At 49.3% G+C, this 20,777-nt stretch overlaps 1 protein-coding gene across 5 annotated transcripts in view; it reads left to right on the forward strand.

Annotated features, from left to right (window-relative positions):
• The window catches only part of Poc1a (POC1 centriolar protein A), a 106,568-nt gene that overhangs the window by 52,565 nt on the left and 33,226 nt on the right, over nucleotides 1–20,777 (forward strand). For all 5 annotated transcript variants that reach the window (XM_036193182.1, XM_036193180.1, XM_036193184.1 and 2 more), the window contains exons 9-10: nucleotides 4,755–4,823; nucleotides 8,133–8,225. In XM_036193182.1, coding sequence (XP_036049075.1) covers nucleotides 4,755–4,823; nucleotides 8,133–8,225 — 162 coding nt within the window. The remainder of the gene's footprint in view (nucleotides 1–4,754; nucleotides 4,824–8,132; nucleotides 8,226–20,777) is intronic.

Consider the following 20,777-nt stretch of genomic DNA (forward strand, 5'->3'; position numbering starts at 1 on the left):
ATGCCAGGCCCTAGACTGGGGTTGGGGAAGTGAGGGAGAGCAATCTTAGGTGCTTGGGTTGCCCTTGGGGCTGCAGCAGTGGAAGTGAGCTTCTGGAATGTCTCTCCACCCTGTATCTTGAGTGCACTCAGCCCTTGTCCAATCGCTTTGTTCTGAAGGAGTATTTTGATAGTCAATAGGGTCTTACCTGGTATTGGTTGGACTCCTCTGGGAAGTATAAGGTACCGTGAAGACAGGGAGTAGTAACTCATGTGTACCATTGTAAGAAACCCAGAGTCAGCCTGGCCCTCTGTCACCCTCTAGCAATCCAGAGTTAAGAGCTAGGAGCAGGCGTCTTAGATCAGGGTTGAGAGAGAGCTTTGCTTTCCACGGGCAGCACCTCCTACACAGAGTTTTAATGTCCCTGTGGGTCACCACTTGGATATACAAGCATCTGGTATGCTGGACTGAATTTCTACACAGGGTCAGAGGCCAGAACACCCACATCAGAAGTCCCTTGGCCTCCTTGGTCACCGTGATGGCCACTCTTTGCTTTTTTGCCTACTTGGGGCATGTGTGGTGTGACGGCCCTGTTTGTTTGCTAGTACGTGGCATGTCAGGGTGCCTGCCTAGACTTGGGCTCTTGGGGCACCATGGTCAGAATTCAGGTGTCACAGAGTCCGGAGAGTGTGAGGAGAGTCCAGAGATCTGTTTAAAGGTATCAGAGTGTGCAATTTAACTTAGTCACTATGGGCTTCTTTGTTTTGCCTGATGCTTGCTGTTTAAGTAAATTAATGGAAATGGACAAAGAACTGGCCAGATGGCTTGTGGGTAAAGGTCCTTGCTGCCAAGCATTGTTATTTTGCCTTCATGTATGTATGTGTGAGGCTGTCAGATCTTGGAGTTGTAGACAGTTGTTAGCTGCCATGTGGGTGCTGGGAATTGAACCCAGGTTCTCTGGAAGAGCAGTCTGTAGTCAGACTTTTTTGTTGGGACTATCAGCTCCCCAATAATGACACGGAGACTTATTAATATGAAAGCTGGGCTGATAGCTTAGGCTTGTTTCTAACTAGCTCCTATAACTTAAATTAACCCATTTCCATTAATTTACTTTCTGTCTCGTGGCTTTATTATTTCACCTCTATAGTACCCATCCTGCTTGCTTTGCATCTCCTGGTGACTCTGCCCTTCTTCCCAGCATCCTCTGTACCTGGAAATTCTGCCTAGATATTGGCCCTTCAGCTTTTTATTAAACCAGTCAGAGTGACACAACAGCAGCCAGTGCTCTTAACTGCTGAGCCATCTCTCCAGCTCCTGATGACCTGAGCTCTCTACCCAGAACCTGTATGGTAGAAAGAGAGAACCGACTCCTGCAAGTTGTCCCCCTACTTCCACATGTGTGCCCTGGTGCGTGTGAGTGCATGAGAAACAGTTCCATAAAATGCAGAGAAAACAATCAGCAGCATAGATCCTCTGAGATCCTGTTGACAAGAAGAAGCATGGGATGAAAGGACTGGGTGTGAGGTCAGCCAGGTATGGTAAGGTCAGGAGAGAGAACAGGGGAGACACCGTGTGTATGTAGTGTTCATGATAGGTTAAGAACAATCACCTCATAAAGAACTCCAGGGAAGGGGAGGGGCTCTAGTTGAGCTTGTGAAGCATCCGCATGGATGTGGTCAGGAGCAGACAAGGGACAGGGTCCCCAGCATGCGGACCAGTCTGCTGCTGGGGTGCAGAGCAGCTGGAATCTGCATTGCTGAAGGCCCAGCAAGAAATGCCCAAGTCCCACTCCAGTCCTGTGGAGGCACCAGGGAAGACCTGGGGTGAAAGAACCAAGCTACATCCCTGCCTGGAGCTGGCCTCCAGTGCACCAGGAGTAGCTGATCAGATGAAAAGACTAGGCTGCCATGAAGCTAGACATACCGTATTTGATTACTGGCACTGTCAGAAAAGAACTCCCTAACTCCCCTTGGCTTGGAAACCTTAGAGTTAGTCACTTCCAAATAACTGATGACCTAAAGAAGAACTTGAGTCAAAACTGACAATTTGGAAGGGGATGACAACAAAAGTGTTGCAGACTAGAAACTTCTGGGATCTGGCTAAGGTGGTGTCAGAGATAAGTTTGTCGCCTTGAGTTTATTTAAAATGAAGGGAGAGTGGGATGGCTGAAGAGCTCAGTGTTGAGCTCCAGGAGGAACACCGAGAAAGAGACCTTTTTTGGCTCAGCCTTTGAGGAGCAGTGAGCAGTAGAGTAGGCTAGAACGTTGGTGAAGGGCAAGATCAACGGAGGCTGGCTTATCCAGGACCTGAGAGCCAAACTCCCGAACATTGAGCATAGGAAGGAGGGCCTGGTCTGTGTAGTCACCATCTGAGAAACACAGCATTATGTGATTTTGTCATTGGGGCAAACATTCTAGTTGGTGCTTTCATGAACTGAGGTGGCTCCAGTGGCATGGTGATACAATCTGGGGTGTGGGGTACAGGCTGCACTCTGAGTGCCCCAGGCTACTTGCTTGGCTCTCAGCAGACTAGCAGAAGCCTCTGATGAGCGCTGCTCTTTCTAGGAATGCAGAGGCTCCTGGTTGCAGAAGCCTTGCTGCCTCTCAGTAAACAGGCACTACTGGGGAGGGGTGTGGGCCCCACAGAGCCTCCTGGTTGTTTCCTTATCCCTCAGTCTCCTGAGAGACTTGGTCTCCTGGGAAAACACCAGAACATTAGCACCTGCCCTCTGGCCCTAATCCCCTATAAGCTGGGCGCATTCTTGGAGTCTGCTGCTATTGCTGCTGACATCTTGTTCCCAGCCTGGCAGCTGGTGGTGGAGTGATGACAGGCAGTGCGAGCCATGAGTGTGTGTGCTCCCTTCGCTGCTGGCCCTTCCTGGAGCTCTTCTCGGGAGCTCTGGGTGGGCGAAGGGCCTGTCTGCTTTTGAAACTCCACGCTCTGGTCTCCTTCCTTTCCTTTCTTCCCTGTCTTTCCCTCAAAATGAGAAGCATCTTATTGTCTTACAGCATCGCCATGCATTCATTAGAAAGTTCCAGGTATGCAAATGGTCAAGATTGTCAGCAGTCAAGTAGATTCTCTCTGAAAGTGTATCACCTTCCTCCATCAGCCTTGTAACCCTTTGCCATCTGTCCCCTGGAGGGGCGTTCCCCACCTCCACTCTCTGCAAATGCAGCCAGTGTCACTCAGAATGGAGTCACATGGTCCAGTAGGCCTCACACCTGGGATTTGACACTCACTGTTCATGGATATGAGTGGGCGCTGTTCCCTCTCAGCAAAAGTGGGTCCACTTTATCTTGGTTAATGGTAGGTTAGAATTCCTGGCACTGCTGGGGGTAGGGTAGGCCTGAGCCTGTGAATCCACTTGTTGGAGAAGGGAGGTGACAGGCAGGCATAGGCTTTGTATATGTCCTCTTGGCTTTGTTCTCCCAACTTGGAATGGTAAAGGCACTGGCTGTCCTCTGGGGATTAGGTGGCTTAATACAGCGCAGGGCTCTGAACCGGTGCTGACCATGTGAAATTCTTCCTGTCTTGTCGCCCCAGTATGAGCCCCTCAGAGAGGAAGAACTAGAGGTGGATTCTGGAAGCCAGAGCAGGCGTGTACTTCTGCTCCATGTGCCTGAGCCTGGGAAGCCCTGCTCGCAGCCTGTGTCCTGGGAGAGAAGCTGCTGTGGCTGGGAGGTCTCTTGCCAGCCTAAGCCATGGTGGTCCTTCCTAGCTCTGAGTGCAGGGTGTTTCCCATGTCCCCTTGTCTCTAGCCCAGGCTGCTGAAAGCCCCTCCTGTGCGCAGTTCTTGTTACACTCTGCTGGCCTAGAGGAACTGGGTGACCTTTGTGACAGATGTAAGAGAACTGTGATCTGGTTGTGCCTGCAGAATGCCAGGCACTGGCCATGGTAAAGGTTCAGTTGGAAGGGAGAAGGTTCCATCTGTGCCTGTGACCTTGCTTGGCCTGTCTTTCTGGAATGGATTCCAGGCATGTGGGGAGGACTGTTTTTTCCCTAGTGGGAGATCATGACTCCTCTCAACCAGGGTGTGCTTGTTGGAGAGCGCTGCATAGCATGCACTTGAAATGCCCCTTTCGATGGTCACCCGGACCTTTTGTCCCTAGGAAGCCAGAGAAGTACATTACCCTACCAGGTCCCAACTAAGGAAAATGGCATGGACAGTGCAGGGACACGGTGTCATTTGGGTCCACTCCCCACGCACCTTCGGTAATTCCTCCTCAGCCTCCTTCCTGTTGCTCAGGCCCCTGACTTGGCCTTGTTCACTTGAGCCATTGGCTTCTCCTTGGCTCCCACTTCTCTGGTCTACCACAGTGCGCTACTGGATGTGCATCTCTGACCTCCCGCTTCTTGGTAGGGAAGCCATGAAAATGATGCCCGCCTGGCCAGACTGCCAGTGTGAATGTCCCGCTCCCTCCTCTGCCCTCCCTTGAGCCCACAGCCTGGCCTCTGTCTGTTGAGACATTTGAGAGCAGAGGTCCAGCAGCCGTTCTTGTACCTGAGCACATGCAGGCTTCTTGGACAAGGGCTAAGGAGGACTGGTGTTGAAGGAGTGCTCAGACCTTGTCCCACTGCTGCTGTCTTTCAGGGACTGCATAGACTGGAGGGATCTTTTTGGAGTGGGTGTAGGATGTGTGTTGAGATAGGGTCTTATGTAACCCAGGCCGGCCTGGAATTCCTGATTTCCCTGCCTCCACCTCCCACATGCTGGGATCACTGGTGTGTTACCGTGTTCAGCTGACCTTTGACGTTTATTCTGTTTGTTTTGCTAGGGACCTGCTACCACCGTTGCCTTTTCAAGAACGGGGGCGTATTTTGCTTCTGGAGGCTCTGATGAGCAGGTATGTAAGAAAGAATGGCCTAAGGAGTCTGAGCTGATCCTGCTTAGAACCCCTCAGGAGGCTGGAGGCCATCATGGTGAAGATACTGTGATGGAGCTTGGGGGTAGGGGTGGTGCTCAGGTCCAAAGCGGTTGCTGTCCCCAAGCAAGTCTCCTTCAGGGATGACCTGTGGAAGTATCTCAGACTAGAATGGGTTGAAAGGAGTTTGAGCTAATTATTGTGGGGAAAATGTTGAAGATTTTCAGGGTTGTTTTTTTTTTTTTTTTCTCTCCTGATTACATAAAGAGTGAAGAATTACTAGGTACTTACTGCAGATCTGGTAATGCGTCAGTGTGGTAAGAATTTCATAGCTCATTTAGTTCTCCTGAGTCCTGTGGGGCAAGTCTTCCTATTTTATTCTTATAGATGAGAAAACAGTCCCAGCAGGTGGCAGAGACAGGGACAGGCACTGAGCCCGCATGACTGTGGAGCCTTGGTTCTTCCCTGGAAGCCTCTACTCCATTCTTGCTGCCTTTTGTTTCCTGGCCTGCTGCATGTCGAAAGGGTCAGTGTTTTCTGTATCCTTGGTTGCAGAGAGGAAGTCCTGTCCCATTTCATCATCTTTGCCCTGAGGCTTCATCCTGTCACCCCTGTGACTCCTTGCCCAGACTGCTAAAAGCCAAGGGCTTATCTGCGGGTGGTGGGTGTGTGTGTGGGTACTCTGACCTTGGTGCCCAGCTCAAAGCCTGGCCTGGGAAAGGTATGGGGTGCTGTGGACTGCACCTGTTAGCAGTCTCCCCGTGTATTTACACAGTCCTCTTTCTGGAGGAAAGAGCAGTGGCTGTGAACACAGTGGATCTCTGGTGGATTGCTGAGAATGCTCATCCTCTGGGTACTGGCCTCACAGCTCTGCTGCTCAGCCTAGACGAATCCTGCTGGCCTTCCATGAGTCCCAGCTGCTGTGAAATGTACTGATTTTCCAAGAAAGCAGAGGCTAGTTAGAGGTTCTTTGTCCACAGCCTGGATAACAGCCACGCCAGCACCAGGTCCGAGCTAGCAGCCAAAGAGGAGGGTAAAGGGAGAGGAAGGGAAAAAGTCTTGAGCCTCCAGTGAGCAAGGAAAACGGGAACTGTATGGCAGATACACATGCTAACCGTGTAGTAGATGTACATGTTAAATAGCCATGCTAAAATGAAGTCACACAGCACATGAGGCAACCTGGGGGAAAGCTTCGCCCTGCCATGGCCATCCTCAGACAGCGGTGAGGCTGTCAGCTCTCTGGACTGTTCACATCTGCTCATGTATTTGCGGGTGTTATCTCTGCATTCATGCCGGCCACTCTGGTGCTAGGAACGTTAGGTCTCCACAGTTATACAAGGACCTTGTACATGGGGTATGCATATGCCAACATTCTCTTCGTAAATTGACAGATGAGGTATTCATGTGTCCATCCGTCTTGAGCTGGGAACAGTGGAACTGCTCAGGGAGAGGTGGAGCCTTCTTCCTAAGAAGTGCTGTGTTTCAGTGGGGTGGTGACTAGGGCATAAGTCTTCCTCTTGGGGGATAGAGTGGTGGTTTTTTGTTTTGTTTTTGTTTGTTTGTTTTGTTTTTCGAGACAGGGTTTCTCTGTAGCTTTGGAGCCTGTCCTAGAACTCGCTTTGTAGATCAGGCTGGCCTTGAACTCACAGAGATCTGCCTGCCTCTGCCTCCTGAGTGCTGGGATTACAGGCGTGCGCCACCACTGCCCGGCTTGGTTTAGTTTTTTGTGGCCTCATTGGCTTCCATTGACTATTGGTCATGTTGCATGATTCCTCCTGTGCTGGCCAAGCCAGCCATCCCGAAAGTAGCCCTTGAAGAAGCCAGCCGCCTGTGGTTTCTAGCCGCCAGTAGGGGGTGCTCTAGCTGCCTAAGCTTTTGTGGAAGTGTCTTCAGTCATCATCCTGCTTGGGAAGAGGCTGCCTGTAGTTGTTTATTTATTTACTTATTTGAAATTATTATTATTATTTTGTTTGTTTGTTTGTTTTTCGAGACAGGGTTTCTCTGTGTAGCTTTGGTGCCTGTCCTGAAACTTACTCTGTAGCACAGGCTGGCCTTGAACTCACAGAGATGCATCTGCTCTGCCTCCCGAGTGCTGGGATTAAAGGCGTGCACCACCACTGCTAACTTTTGTTTTGTTTTGTTTTTAATGTTTGTGGGTGTTTTGCCTGCATGTATGTCTGTACATTCATATGGACATGTACATTCATGCAGTACCTGTGAAGGCCAGAAGAGGGCATCAGATCCCCTGGTACTGCAGTTACAGAGGTTGCTAATAGCTGTGCTGGGACTCAAACCTGGGTCCTTTGGAAGAACAGCCTGTGCTCTTAACTACTGAAGCCCCTTTGTTTGTTTGTTTGTTTGTTTGTTTGTTTGTTTTGAGGCTGGATCTCACACTGTGGTGCTGGGTAACCTATATAGGCTAGCCAGGCCTTGAACTCACAGACTTGCCTGCCTTTAACCTCCAGAATTTGTACTACAACACCTGGCTAGGAGTATGTTTTTTACTGTTAAACTTACTAGGCTTAGGATAATGAGTGTGTTGGCATCCATTTCCTGATGCCAATGACTGTGTTACACTGTGTCCTGTGAGCCTCCTAGCAGCCCTGGGAGCTGGGAGCTGGGGGCTGGGGTCTTTTAAATCCCTCACCTAGGCCTCACAGTAAGCCAGTGGTTCTCAACCTTCCCAACACCGAGACCCTTTAATACAGTTCCTCACGTTGTGGGGACCCCCAACCATAAACTTTTCGTTGCTACTTCGTAACTGTAATTTTGCTACTATTATGAATCATAATGTAAATATCTGATATGCAGGATATCTGATATTTGGGGGTAAGAGACCCCCAAAGAGGTCTTGACCCACAGGTTGAAACTGCTCAGTAAGGGGTAGAGATCTGCCATTAACCCAGTAGGTGGCTTGGAGTTCATGTTCACCTCTTCCCACAGTGTCCTGAACAGGGCCACCACCCTTAAGAGCTTCCTTTTCAGAGAGACAAATGATAGACGGACGAGGAGAGGGAACAAATGGATTCAACAGTGATTCTGACATTGAGTCACCTAGGACACTCAGGGAGAGGGACAAGGAGGTGCTCAGGTCTAACTGTGCTCCATGGCTACATCATGGTACTCCATCCTGGTGCCACAGGCCTGTCCCCAAAACTTACTCTCAGGGGTGTAGGACAGGTCCGGAGTGGAGTTGGGGTGTGAGATGGGAACCACTTTAGCTCAGAACTTCGGGATTGATTTCTGGGTCCATTTTCTCCCTTCATTTTCTGTGCCTGTTGGTCTTGACAGGTGATGGTTTGGAAGAGTAACTTTGATGTTGTTGATTATGGAGACGTGAAAGTACAGAGGCCTCCACCCCTGGCCAGCTCTGCTGGGAATCTGGTAAGTGGCTTAGCAGTCAGGCTTGAGCCCTGTAACTCTGGGATGGTCACAGTGAGCAGCACTGGGCTTGGAGACGAGGAGGCCTGGGGGCTTCTCTGTTATCAGAAAGGGACCCTGGGAAGGTCTATCAAATAATGCTTTGGTGCCTTGACTCCAATCTGGAATGAACAAGTGAGGCATAAAAGCTACAGAGCAGCTGTAGTGTCCAGGACCCTAGCCCTGTAGGTGGGGAGTGTTGTCGTACTGCTGCTGGAGTGAGGCCAAGGACCCAAGTCCATGTTCCTTGACGGCTCAGGACACAAAGCCTCAGCTGGGACGGGTGAGAAGACCCTGGTTTGGTTAATCTCACTTCTTTTTTCTTTAAGCCATGGTGAGGAAGTTCCTCAGCCACAAACCATTTTTAGTACCTTTGTTGGTAAAAGGGCATTCAGTGTTCCTGAATAAAAATAACTAATTTTGTAGAGTAAATATTTGGGAGAAAAATGATAACTGACAAAGTCTCATTAAATAGACCCATATTCAACTTTAGTTGAAATAAAGTCAAGATTGTGATCACAAAGGTGTAAGCTTCTGTGGCGACAGACTGTTTAAATCTTTCTTCCCTGGACCATAGAAGCACCATGGCCTCCCTAGCAGGAGGAAACTGGCCTGAACAACAGGAAGTGGCTCACCCAACGCCCCAGCAAGTCAAGGCTAGAACTCAGAATAGAAGCAGGAAGCCTCCTTAGTCTGTCCCAGGCTTACTGTGGCTCTATAGCTGAATTTTGCTACCTGCTCTAGCTGCTTCCAGAGTAGGCCACATCGAGCCCACAGTTTTCTCCCAAGGACCTCCCCTTGACTGGCCACTTAGCTGGGACGTTTTGTTTCTGCTGAGTGTTTGCTAATGAGCCTTGAGCTATGGGCTAGTTGGGGCTCTCTAGGTTGCACTGATGTTCTCCTTGCTGCTGATTCCATTTTTCTTTTTCTTTTTGTTTTGTTTTGGGTTTTTTGTTTGTTTTTGACAGTTTCTCTGTATAGCCCTGGCTGTCCTGGAACTCACTCTCCAGACCAGACTGGCCTTGAACTCACAGAGATCTGCCTGCTTCTGCCTCCTGAGTGCTGGGATCAAAGGCATGCACCACCACCACCCAGTTTGCCGATTCCTTTTTTACCTAAAAGAATCGTGTGTTGGTCCTGCCTTCTGTTCTGTGGCACCCTGACTAAGGCATTCATGACAAGATCAGCACTGCTAAGACCTTTGTGTGTGCTCATTGCTTGCAGAGTGAGTAGGTGGTTCCTGTTCTGGTTCTCAGATGTAACCATGCTGTCTCCTCTGAACAAGGCTAAATAACCACGGGGACTACCGGTGCAGGGGGTTGCCTGAGACACGGGTGCCCATGGCAGGGGGTGCCAGTGGCAGGGGCTACTTGGCAGCCTTTCCTATCCTAGGAGGGAGGGTACTGCTATCCGCCTCTTGGGAATGGTTAGTATCCACCAGGTAGAAGAAAAGTCCACGTTTTTTAAAAATTGTTATTATAAAAAGATTGATGCCAGTATTGAGCGTATTTCTCCCAACCCCTGCTCTCCCCTTTCTCTCTCCTCCCTTCCAGGAGTCTCCTTTGCTCCCTGTAGTCTCACTTCCACCTCTGTGTCATATGTCTGGATACAATTTCATGAGTGTATATAAAATCTAGGAACCACAGGTGAGAGAAGACGTATGGAGTTTGCTTTCTGAGACTGGCTTGATTCAGTTAATACGGTGTCGCTGGTTGCATCCATTTGCAAACAACGTAACTTCATTCCTTTGGTAATCTGGCTGGTGTGGGTGCTGCTGCAAGAGTCTGCTCCTCCAGTACATACCCAGCAGTGCTCTAGCTGGGCCGCACAGTAGGTCTCTTTTAGTTGTTTCAGGTGCCTCCAACCTAACTCCCACAGTGGTTATGAGTTTGCATTTCCACCAACAGGCATAAGTGGTCCGTTGGTCTACATCCTTGCCAGTCTGTCGTTTGTGTCTTAATGTCTGCTATTCTGACTGGGCTGAGGTGGATCTCAGTGTAGTTTTGATGGCTAGTGAGGTTGCCTGTATTTTTTTTTCTTATAATTATTAGGAAAATGACTTGGAAAACTGCTTGTTGTCCCTCAGCCCCACTCAGAATGGAGAACATATCACCTTGTTTCCCAGAGCTTCAGGGCCTGAGAGTCTGTGGTGTGATCACGTGGGTAGAGGAAGCCAGCAGGACAAGGTGGGCATTGGCAGGTGAAAGGCTCAACCAGCACTCAAGGCAGCCAGCTGTCCCCAAACTGCTTTGAGGCCCAGGCAGAGCTATTGGTACAGTCCTGCCAGTGGTCTATCATACATGGAACTAGAGTAGGGCGCATGATATGGGTTCTGGCATCATGGAGTTGACTCTGAATCCTGCTGAGCAGCCCTGGACAGAGCACCTCATCTCCCCAAGCCTCCATTTCCTCAGTGGATCAGAGTACCCACAGGCCAATCCTGAAGATTACTGAAGTGACATAGTAATTGGGACCCATTCTTGGTCGAGATAAGAACGTCTTGTTCTTTGTCCTAAGTCCCTTGTAGAGCCTTGAGAGGACAGGTAGGCCTTCTAGACAGCCACCTACCCCACCCAAACTCCAGCTGCTGCCCAAGAGACTTCTCTGAAAGGGACAGAGGAAAGCCAGAGTGTTGCTAGGCCTGGTGTGTGTGCGTGTGCGTGTGCGTGTGCGTGTGTGTGTGTGTGTGTGTGTGTGTGTGTGTGTGTGTGAACTGACCATTTTAATCATGTCTCAGTATCTGTCTCAGTAAGCCATCAACATCCTCTCCACAATTTTGTCGTCCTCCTAGGCTGGAGACAGCTAGTTTTTGCAGAACTGTGATGACTAGGCTTTCCCCTGAGGTGGGAAGGGGAGCTGGTTAATGTGTTCCTACCCTTCTTTCCAGAGCTTTTCCCAGCACTCAGATTTCCTCGCTGGCCAGAGTGCTCTGCTCCTCAGGGAGCCCAGGAGCACTACTGTGTCCTGTGAACAGAGTCTGACAGGCTCCCACGCTCCATTTCTGCCCACATCCCATCCTTCCAAGAACTCGGGGTTGCTCAACTTCAGCGATTCATATCCAGGGGCAGAGAGTTATTTGAGTGTTTGCTGTCCTATGTACTGTGAGATCTTTAGTAGTGCCCTGGTATTTACCCAGTGCATGCTGGTGGCATCCTACTCCCCAGTTTTGATGACCAGAAATGTCTTCAGATGTTGTCAGGTGCCCCCAGCTGAGAATCACTGCAGAAGCTTCTTCTTCATGAGGAGCCCAGAAAGAGAGCGGTGGGATGAGTGAGGTGAGGGATGTGGAGAAGTGTGGAGAGGAAACTCGGGAAAGCTGCTCCAGGAGCCTGGGCAAGGACTCCACTCAGTTGGGTCAGTTCTGGATTCCCACCAGGTGTGGACCAGAGCACTCAGAGGTTTCTGGTAGTCCATTTTGTAAGAATACTGCTTGGTCTATCCAGTTTCAGAGTCTCAGAGATGTTGGGAAACAATAAGAAAAGACTTTTCACCTTTAACAACTTGATTTTCTTCAAACTGGAGCATGTTTCTTGCCTTTCCTACCCAAAGGCTACCTGGCTCAGCGATAATGCCTGATAAGAGATTTAGTGCCTGACCAGGGTGGTTTGACTTCTCAAAGAGCCTTGATCTAGCTCTGCTGTGTGTCTGATGCTCTACCCCTTCATCTCTGTCTCCAAATCACCTGAGGCACTGAGACAGAGTGGACGTTCCTGGACATTCGGAGTTCTCAGAGAGGTCATAGAGCCAAGTGTGGTGTGGAACTTCTGACCATGTACTTTCTCCATTGTGTCCATTGGAAGCCCAAGGGGCAGACCTTGCCTGGACCCCTTGCTGCTCCCCAACCAACAGAGGATGTCAAGGACAATTTTGTGAGCCTTTGGAGGTCCCTTCACCCTATACACACACACACACACACACACACACACACACACACACGCCTGTGACCCCATTTGTGACTATGACGTTTCAGCTTTCAGATCTTGGAAGGAAGGCTGTCCTTAAACTCACTCCAAGCAGAGCTCTGTTCACTGCGGAGCTATTTTCAACCTCTGGTTGAGATTCACAGCTTATTTTTAGGCACATTTCATGTTGAAAAGCACAAGCCACTTCCCAGCCATTCAGAATGAGAATAATGGGTGCCATTTTCCTTCTGTTCTGGGCTGAGTTGTCCAAAGGGGGATTTCAGGGCTTGTGACTGTAGCATTTTCTCTGCTTGGAACATTGTACATGAAGGATTCCAGGCCATGCTGTGGCTGAAGGTGGGCAGGAGTCTCCATGCTCTGTCCTGAAAGAAGATTGGAAGGGCTGCTTTGGGGCAGATGAGTGCCTCCTAGAGGGGTATGGTTGGGTACCACAAGAGCCTCTCTGTAGCAGATACTTGTACTGGTGTTTCAGGGTCTAATGTTTAGCCCTGTTTCCTGCTGTAGCCCTGGCCTTCTGCCTTCTGTTCTTGCCCTCCTGGTACTTAAGGTCTATCCCTTACGCAGAAAGACCCTTGTGTCTTGGCTGATTTTTGAGCAGCATCTTGCCCACCCCAAATCTCAAGCTTCTCCAGGATGGATTTCTACCCCAGAAGTACTTTTACACTTTTTTTTTTTTTTGGACAAGGTCTCACTATGTAGACCAAGCTGACTTTGAACTCCTATCTGCCTACCTCTGCCTACATTGCTGGGATTAAAGGTGTGCACCACCATGCCCAGCTTTTTAAGCTACTTTTAATGAACAAAGATGCATTATTTGGATCTGCCCTTCTGTTTGCCACAATCGGAGGCCCGTTACGCAATTGAGAGGGTTGTACTAGTCGGGTAGGGGCGGGAGAACACAAAGTTCTAGGTAATTCAATGAAGCTTACAGGGGAAAAAACAACCCACTTCCTGAGTTCTCAGGGTTGGCTGCTCCGGTTTAGACATTAACCTTCTCTCTGGGGTTGAGGGCTTTTCTCTGCTCACTTCTCAAGATAGCATTTGAAGGAGAAAAGCTACCTGTGGTTAAGAGCTTGGCTTCTGGCTTCTGACCAACCAGTGATTGAATCCTGTCCCTGCCCTGTTTGTGCTGTGCTCCAGCCAGTGGCCGGATCTCTGTGGTCTTAGCTCTTCCTCTGTCAACCTGGGAGTCACTGGGTCCTCCTTCGTGGGATTCCACAGGTGGCATGCCAAGCGACACTTGGCCCTGTTCCTGGCACATGGCGAGTGCTCACCAAGCTGTAGCTATTTCAAGAATGTTCCCCTGCCCTCTTCTGTCTTCTAAGAGGCAGTCAGAATGATCAAGTGTTCTGACCGTTTGGGGTGGGGGGCATGGACCGGGTGTGAGTGCATTTCTGACTGGGATAATTTTGGGTGCTGGCTCCTCCCTACAGCAGGTAGTCCTTGTGAGGACTGGGGAGGGTTTTAGAACCTTGCAAGCGTATGTTGTGTTTTTAAATGACAGATCCCAAGTCTTCTGAGCTTGCAGATAAGAAAATAAACCTCTGAGGTAGGTGGAAACAAAACATATACACACCACACACCACACACCACACACACACACACACACACACACACACACACACACACCACAACACACAACACACACACACACACCACACACACCACATATACACACACCACACATATACACACTACACACACACACCACATACACACACCACACATATATACACACACACCACACACACCACACTCACCACATATACACAAACACACACCACATACACACACATACCACACACACACACCACACACACACACACACACACACACACACCACATACACACACACCACACACACATACACACACACCACATACATACATACACACACACCACACATACACACACACCATACGCACCACATATATACACACACACACCACATATACACACACACACCACATACATACACACACCATACACACACCACACACACCACACACACACACACACACACACACACCACATACATACACACACCACACATATATACACACACACCACACACACACCACATACATACATACACACACACCACACATATACACACACACACCACATATACACACACACACCACATATACACACACACACCACATACATACACACACCACACATATATATACACACACACCACACACACACCTACACACACACACACATATACACACACACACCACATACATACACACACCACACATACATACACACACCACACATATATACACACACACACCACATATATACACACACACACCATACACACACATACATACACACACACACACCACATACACACACACACCATACACACACATATATACACACACACACCACATATACACACACACACCACATACATACACACACCACACATATACACACACACACACACACACACACACACACACACACACACACCCCTCTCCTAACCACCCTCAGCATCCCTTAGGACAAGATACCCAGGATCTCAGAACCTCAGTGCTAGAACCTTCCCTGGAGAAGGGGTTGGCTCAGCCAGGAACATCTACCCTTAGCCTGAGGCCTCCTCCTTAAGGAGGTCTGCCTCTCCTGCCTTGTGCCCAGGCTCTGAGGACAAGCTGTCGTCACCTGCTGTGCCTGTGTTTTTGTTTTGGGTGCTGCCATGGAGTTCTGATTTTGGGGATCTGATTTCTGCTCTGTAGATACTTGCCCTATGCTGAGATCTGGGGGGTTCTAAGTGCTTGTGGTGGTTTCTTAAGACCTAGCTTTTCCTTACAGGAAAATCACCTAAGAAGGCAAAGAGGAGACCCGTGTCTTGGTGTCTTTCAGCTGCTGTAACAAAATACTGTAGACTAGGTAGCTTTTAAACAACAGAAGTTCATGTCTCACAGTTCTGGAGGTTGGGGTGTGCAAGCAAGGCACTGATAGTCACTGGCGGGGATCCGGTGGTGCAGAAGTAATTCCTTCCCTCTGTCTGTCTTCTGTAGTAGACAGTGCTGGCTAAAACCCTTCTATAAGGGCACTAATCCTAATCATGGTGGGTGTGTCCTCATGACCTAGATACCCACAAAGGCTCAATTCCAAATATGTTAGGGATTATGATTCTAACATATACATTTTATAGGGGACACAAATATTCAGGCTATTAGCAATTTGACTTTCAGACTTGGGAATGTTTCTCAGAACTCAGATTTCTGTTTTGGCATTTGCTTTTTGTAGTGAGAAATAAGGATTTAAGCTGGGTACAATGGCACATACCTATAATCCCAGTCCTTGGAAGGTGGTGGGAGGAAGATCAGGAGTTCAAGGTCATTCTTGACTGTGTAAGAGGTTGGAGGCCAGCATGAGCTACAAGAGAGCTTCCTGCTCCCCAAAACAAAACATCACAAAACAAGCAGAAGAAATTCAAATTCAAAAGCATGCTTAGCAGGAGGGTCATTGAGGGTGTTTGAAGCAGAATGAACCCCAGATTTATGTAGCTTAAAAAAGAACTTCTCCCTTCTTCACTTGACCCCATTCTGGCTCTCCCTCCCCCCCAAGACTGTTAAAGGGAATTCTTGGCTTTCTGCCTGCTGCGGTGAATCAGATGCCCAGCGGTTGCACAGCTTGGAAAAGGGCTGTTTTCACAGGGCCCATCCCCCCGACATATGGAACTGCCCCTGCCTCTGGGTCCAGGGCATTTCTGGTAGTTGAGCTGTATCTCTTCATATGTTGTATGTTGTGCACCTGCTGAATGACTAGCTGTGTCCATGTGTCCCTCATCTCTGTTGACGAAAGCTTGGTGGGAAATGGGGAAACAGATTCTCCTGAAGGGCCCCCATTCCTCCTTGTTTGGCTCTTGGGAAACTTTGCACATCTCAGGGGGCTTTGAAGGGTGACTTGGGAACAATGGGGATATTGGAACTTACCTGGTTGTATGCCTCTGTGTGGCTTCTGGTACAATTCATTCATGCCTTCTGCATACAGAGATCATATGACATGCTGGTGAATGGTTCTAGACCCAGTCTGTCCCCCTTGGGTGCAGCAAAACCAAGAGACCTTTGAATGGAGAAGCAAAGGGGTCTCCCCCACTTCTTCTTCAGCATCCTCAGACCTAGGACAAATACCCAGGCTCGGTGTGTGTGTGAATGCACACTCACATGCAGAGCCGTGGCATTGCTGTGGGGGTCTCTGGAGTCTGATTCCCTACCACCTTTGGTCAGGTGTGATCGTCAGTGCCTCCCACTGCTGTTGATTTCTCCCACTGCAGACATGGGGTGCTGTGGGTCTGGGCACAGTCCAAGGGATGCCGGGTAATCTGGCTGCTTAGGTGCCTTCTTGGCATGAAGAGGGGAATCTTACACAGATGGGCTGTTTGCACAAAGTGACATTTGCAGACGTCCCTAAGCCATGTCAGCTGGACTTCCTTGGCAGTATTGGGATCAAGACAGGCTTGTGAGACAATCACTATGTAATCCTGGCTGGTGGTCTGGAGGTCAGGCTGGCCTCGAACTCATAGAGTTTTGCTTGCCTCTCTCTGCTTCCTGGGTACTGGGATTACAAGTGTGCACCACCATGCCCAGCCAAGCCAGTTCTTTTAACACTTGACATTGATTGTCCTGAGCTCCTCCAACTGGTTCTCAAACTCAGATGGACATCATCGCCCATGTAGGGACATTAAAACTTACTGTGTCTGGTTTGGTAGAGAGCTTACACTTCCAACACATTTCCAGGAGATGCTGATGCTGCTAGTGCAGGGACCCATTCTGAAAACCACTGGTCTATTGGAAGACAGTCTGTCCAGCAGTGTCTGGTGTCCTAGACATTTCTGTGTCTGGTAGAAGGTACAGCTTAGGAGAGGCAATTGAAGAATCAGCATCCCTTTCATCCCACTCTAGTGGAAGAGGGGGTGTAGGGGAAGGGGTACAGTTTGGTTAGAACGTTCAGGATTGTTCGCTGTCCCTAAACCTTTAAACCTGTGGGTACCCATCAGTCTGCTTAGAAATAGGCTGGCTGATATACAGTTTATTATCGCAATGACTGTCAGTAAGGAAGATGCTGCCCTGCCATAGGTCTCTGCCAGGCCTGTCTTCCCATCTTGTCTCCTGGCTGCCACTAGATGCTGTGCCTCTAATCTAGTCACTTGTTCTTAAATCTCCATGTCCAGGCCACTGCTTTCTACACTGTCCTCAGTGTCTCCTTTTGTGCTATCTCTGTCTCCTACCTCTCACACTGTAATTGTGGGTACCTAGACCAGCTCCCATCCTCTAGAGAAGGGTACCTAGGCCAGCTCCCATCCTCTAGAGATGAGGGTACCTAGGCCAGCTCCCATCCTCTAGAGATGAGGGTACCTAGGCCAGCTCCCATCCTCTAGAGATGAGGGTACCTAGGCTAGCTCCCATCCTCTAGAGATGAGGGTACCTAGGCAGTTCCTATCCTCTAGAGAAGGGTACCTAGGCCAGCTCCCATCCTCTAGAGATGAGGGTACCTAGGCCAGCTCCCATCCTCTAGAGATGAGGGTACCTAGGCCAGCTCCCATCCTCTAGAGATGAGGGTACCTAGGCCAGCTCCCATCCTCTAGAGAAGGGTACCTAGGCCAGCTCCCATCCTCTAGAGATGAGGGTACCTAGGCCAGCTCCCATCCTCTAGAGATGAGGGTACCTAGGCCAGCTCCCATCCTCTAGAGAAGGGTACCTAGGCCAGCTCCCATCCTCTAGAGATGAGGGTACCTAGGCAGTTCCTATCCTCTAGAGAAGGGTACCTAGGCCAGCTCCCATCCTCTAGAGAAGGGTACCTAGGCCAGCTCCCATCCTCTAGAGATGAGGGTACCTAGGCCAGCTCCCATCCTCTAGAGATGAGGGTACCTAGGCCAGCTCCCATCCTCTAGAGAAGGGTACCTAGGCCAGCTCCCATCCTCTAGAGATGAGGGTACCTAGGCAGTTCCTATCCTCTAGAGATGAGGGTACCTAGGCAGTTCCTATCCTCTAGAGATGAGGGTACGTAGGCCAGCTCCCATCCTCTAGAGATGAGGGTACCTAGGCAGTTCCTATCCTCTAGAGATGAGGGTACCTAGGCAGTTCCTATCCTCTAGAGATGAGGGTACCTAGGCAGTTCCTATCCTCTAGAGATGAGGGTACCTAGGCCAGCTCCCATCCTCTAGAGATGAGGGTACCTAGGCCAGCTCCCATCCTGAAAAGAGCCTGCTGACTCTTGAATCCACAAGACATCCAGGGGCCTTGGGTTCAGTCCTGCATGTGTCATGATTCATCCAGCATGTAAATCAGACCCTAAAACCCCTTTTTGAGTTGCGCTAACTCCTTTGGGGGATTTTCCTCCTCACTGTGGGCTCAGGGCTCTTGATAGCCCCACTTTTGCATGTGAGCAGCTGGTTCTGAGTCAGAGACAACAATGGGGTGGCCAAACCATTGAGCTTCATTATAAGGCCCACATTGCCCTCAGACATCTGTCATCTCAACCACTGCTGGGTTACTGCCGTTTTGCTAATGGTGATGACAAGCCACCTCTAGCCCTGTCAGGCCACACTTTGAAGTCACCTTTCCATGAAAGAGCCAGCAGAGGCCACAGAAGGGTCTAGCCAGCTTTGTGGTGCAGAGCAAAGCACACGAGAGCTGGGGCTGCAGGCATTGGGGCTCTCTTCCTTTGGGTCTATCCTACTTTTCAAAACCCAGAAAGCCAAAAGAGGGAGAAAGCAGCCACACGTAGAGACAAGTCCAGGTGCCTGACTCTGGCTCGGCTCCTCTGAGCCACTGTCTCCAGCAGGGTTGCTGTCAGCTCTTGAGCGCCTTCCTCCTTTGTGTAGTCTCCCCGGTGGTCAGGAGGCTGGAAGTTCTTTTCCCTTGTTTTTGAGACAAGGTCTCTCTACATAGCCCTGGCTGTCCTAAAACTCACTATGGAGACTAGGTTGGCCTTGAACCGACAAAGACCTTCCTGCTTCTGCCTCCTGAGTACTAGGATTAAAGGCATGTGTCACTGGGTCTGGGCTTTTTTATTTTATTTTTAAGGGATGTGTGTGTGTGTGTGTGTGTGTGTGTGTATGTGCACAAGTGTGGAAGTCAGAAGACAACTTTCAGGAGTTCTCTCCTTCTATCATGCGGGTCTTGAACTCAGGTCACCACATTTGGTGGCAAGCACCTTTACTCACTGAGCCACCTCACCAGCCCTAGAAATTCTTCCTACTCCTCCTGCCCAGGGCAGTCCTCTCCCAGAGTAGCCACTCTTTCCCACCCTCAGTTATTCGAAGTCCTAGGACTGAGCTTTGCTCTCCCCATAGCAGCCAGCATGTGCCTGAAAAGGATGCTCAGGAAGTGAGGGTGTGGAGGACATTCTGGGATCATTGAGCACTGTGGCTGAGTGTGTGAGCCTACTGCCTGCCTTTGGCCCTTTCCGTGAGGGATTTTTTTCATGGTCCAGACTGAATGAAGAAAGTAGCTTTCTGGCCTCATTTGTCTCCTTAGCAGCAGGTGGTGTGGGGTGATGTGGGCAGCCAGCAAGCCATAAAGGTTGGTAGAAGCTGCATGTCTAGAACAGAGTTCCAGAATTTCTTTTCATTTGAAATGGAAAAACCCTTTTTGCATTTTATATTTTCCAGATTGGCTAGTAGTGTTGACCATGTGGTGTAAGGGTGTTGGATAATACTTGTGTTTATGTTCTTATTGGTTACCATGGCAAAAAAAAAAAAAATCAGAATAGATGGTTTCCATGGAGATTATCTTACAGTTAGTTTCTGTGAAGGTCTGGACACTGCTATGGGTTCAGTGAATATTGTCACTGCCATCAGGGGTTTTCTCTATGCAGTGCCAAAGACTCATGCAGACATTCTTTGGGTTTGGTCAAAGTCATCTGCCTCCCATGCTTGCAGACCTCAGGGCCCCAAAGGTGGTGGTAGCCCTGTGGCTCTGCTTCCTGCTGGGGTTCCCCAGGCTAGCATCAGCCCACAGCACTTGTTATCAAAACAAACAAAAGCCTTTGTGTGACAGAAATGTTCAGTTTAGTACTAGAGTGAAGCGGTAACATATCGGGCCCCCAGGACCCCTCACCTGGTTTCTACACTCGCCAACCTTACATCTTCCCCACACTTCTTAGAAGCCCTCAGAGCATATCTTTAATTCCAGATATAACATTTTACTCTAAATAAGGATTTTCCTTGGTTATATAACTGTAATACTCTTGTCACATTCAACAAAATTAGTGATTTCTTCCTAGCAATACCTAGAACATGTTCACATTTTCGCATACTGGGTCAAGATGTCATTTTGTGGGGCTGGGAATGCTTAGTTGGCAGAGTGTCTGCCTTTAGCATGCCCAAAGTACTGGGTCTGATTCCCAGCACCAAATAAAAACAGCTGTGGTGATGTGTGACTATAATCCCAGCCGTTGGGAGCAGAGGCAGAAGGATCATAAGTTCAAGGTCATCTACATAGCAATTTCAAGGCCAGCCTGTGTTATATGAGGCCCTGTCATATAATCTCAAAGAAAAAGAAAAATTGTATTGTTCTCTTTGCTAGAGTAAGGATATAAAAAGCATTAATACCCTTGTGTATCACCC

This window comes from Onychomys torridus, chromosome 7, assembly GCF_903995425.1.
Source record: "Onychomys torridus chromosome 7, mOncTor1.1, whole genome shotgun sequence".
NCBI classification, from domain to species: domain Eukaryota; kingdom Metazoa; phylum Chordata; class Mammalia; order Rodentia; family Cricetidae; genus Onychomys; species Onychomys torridus.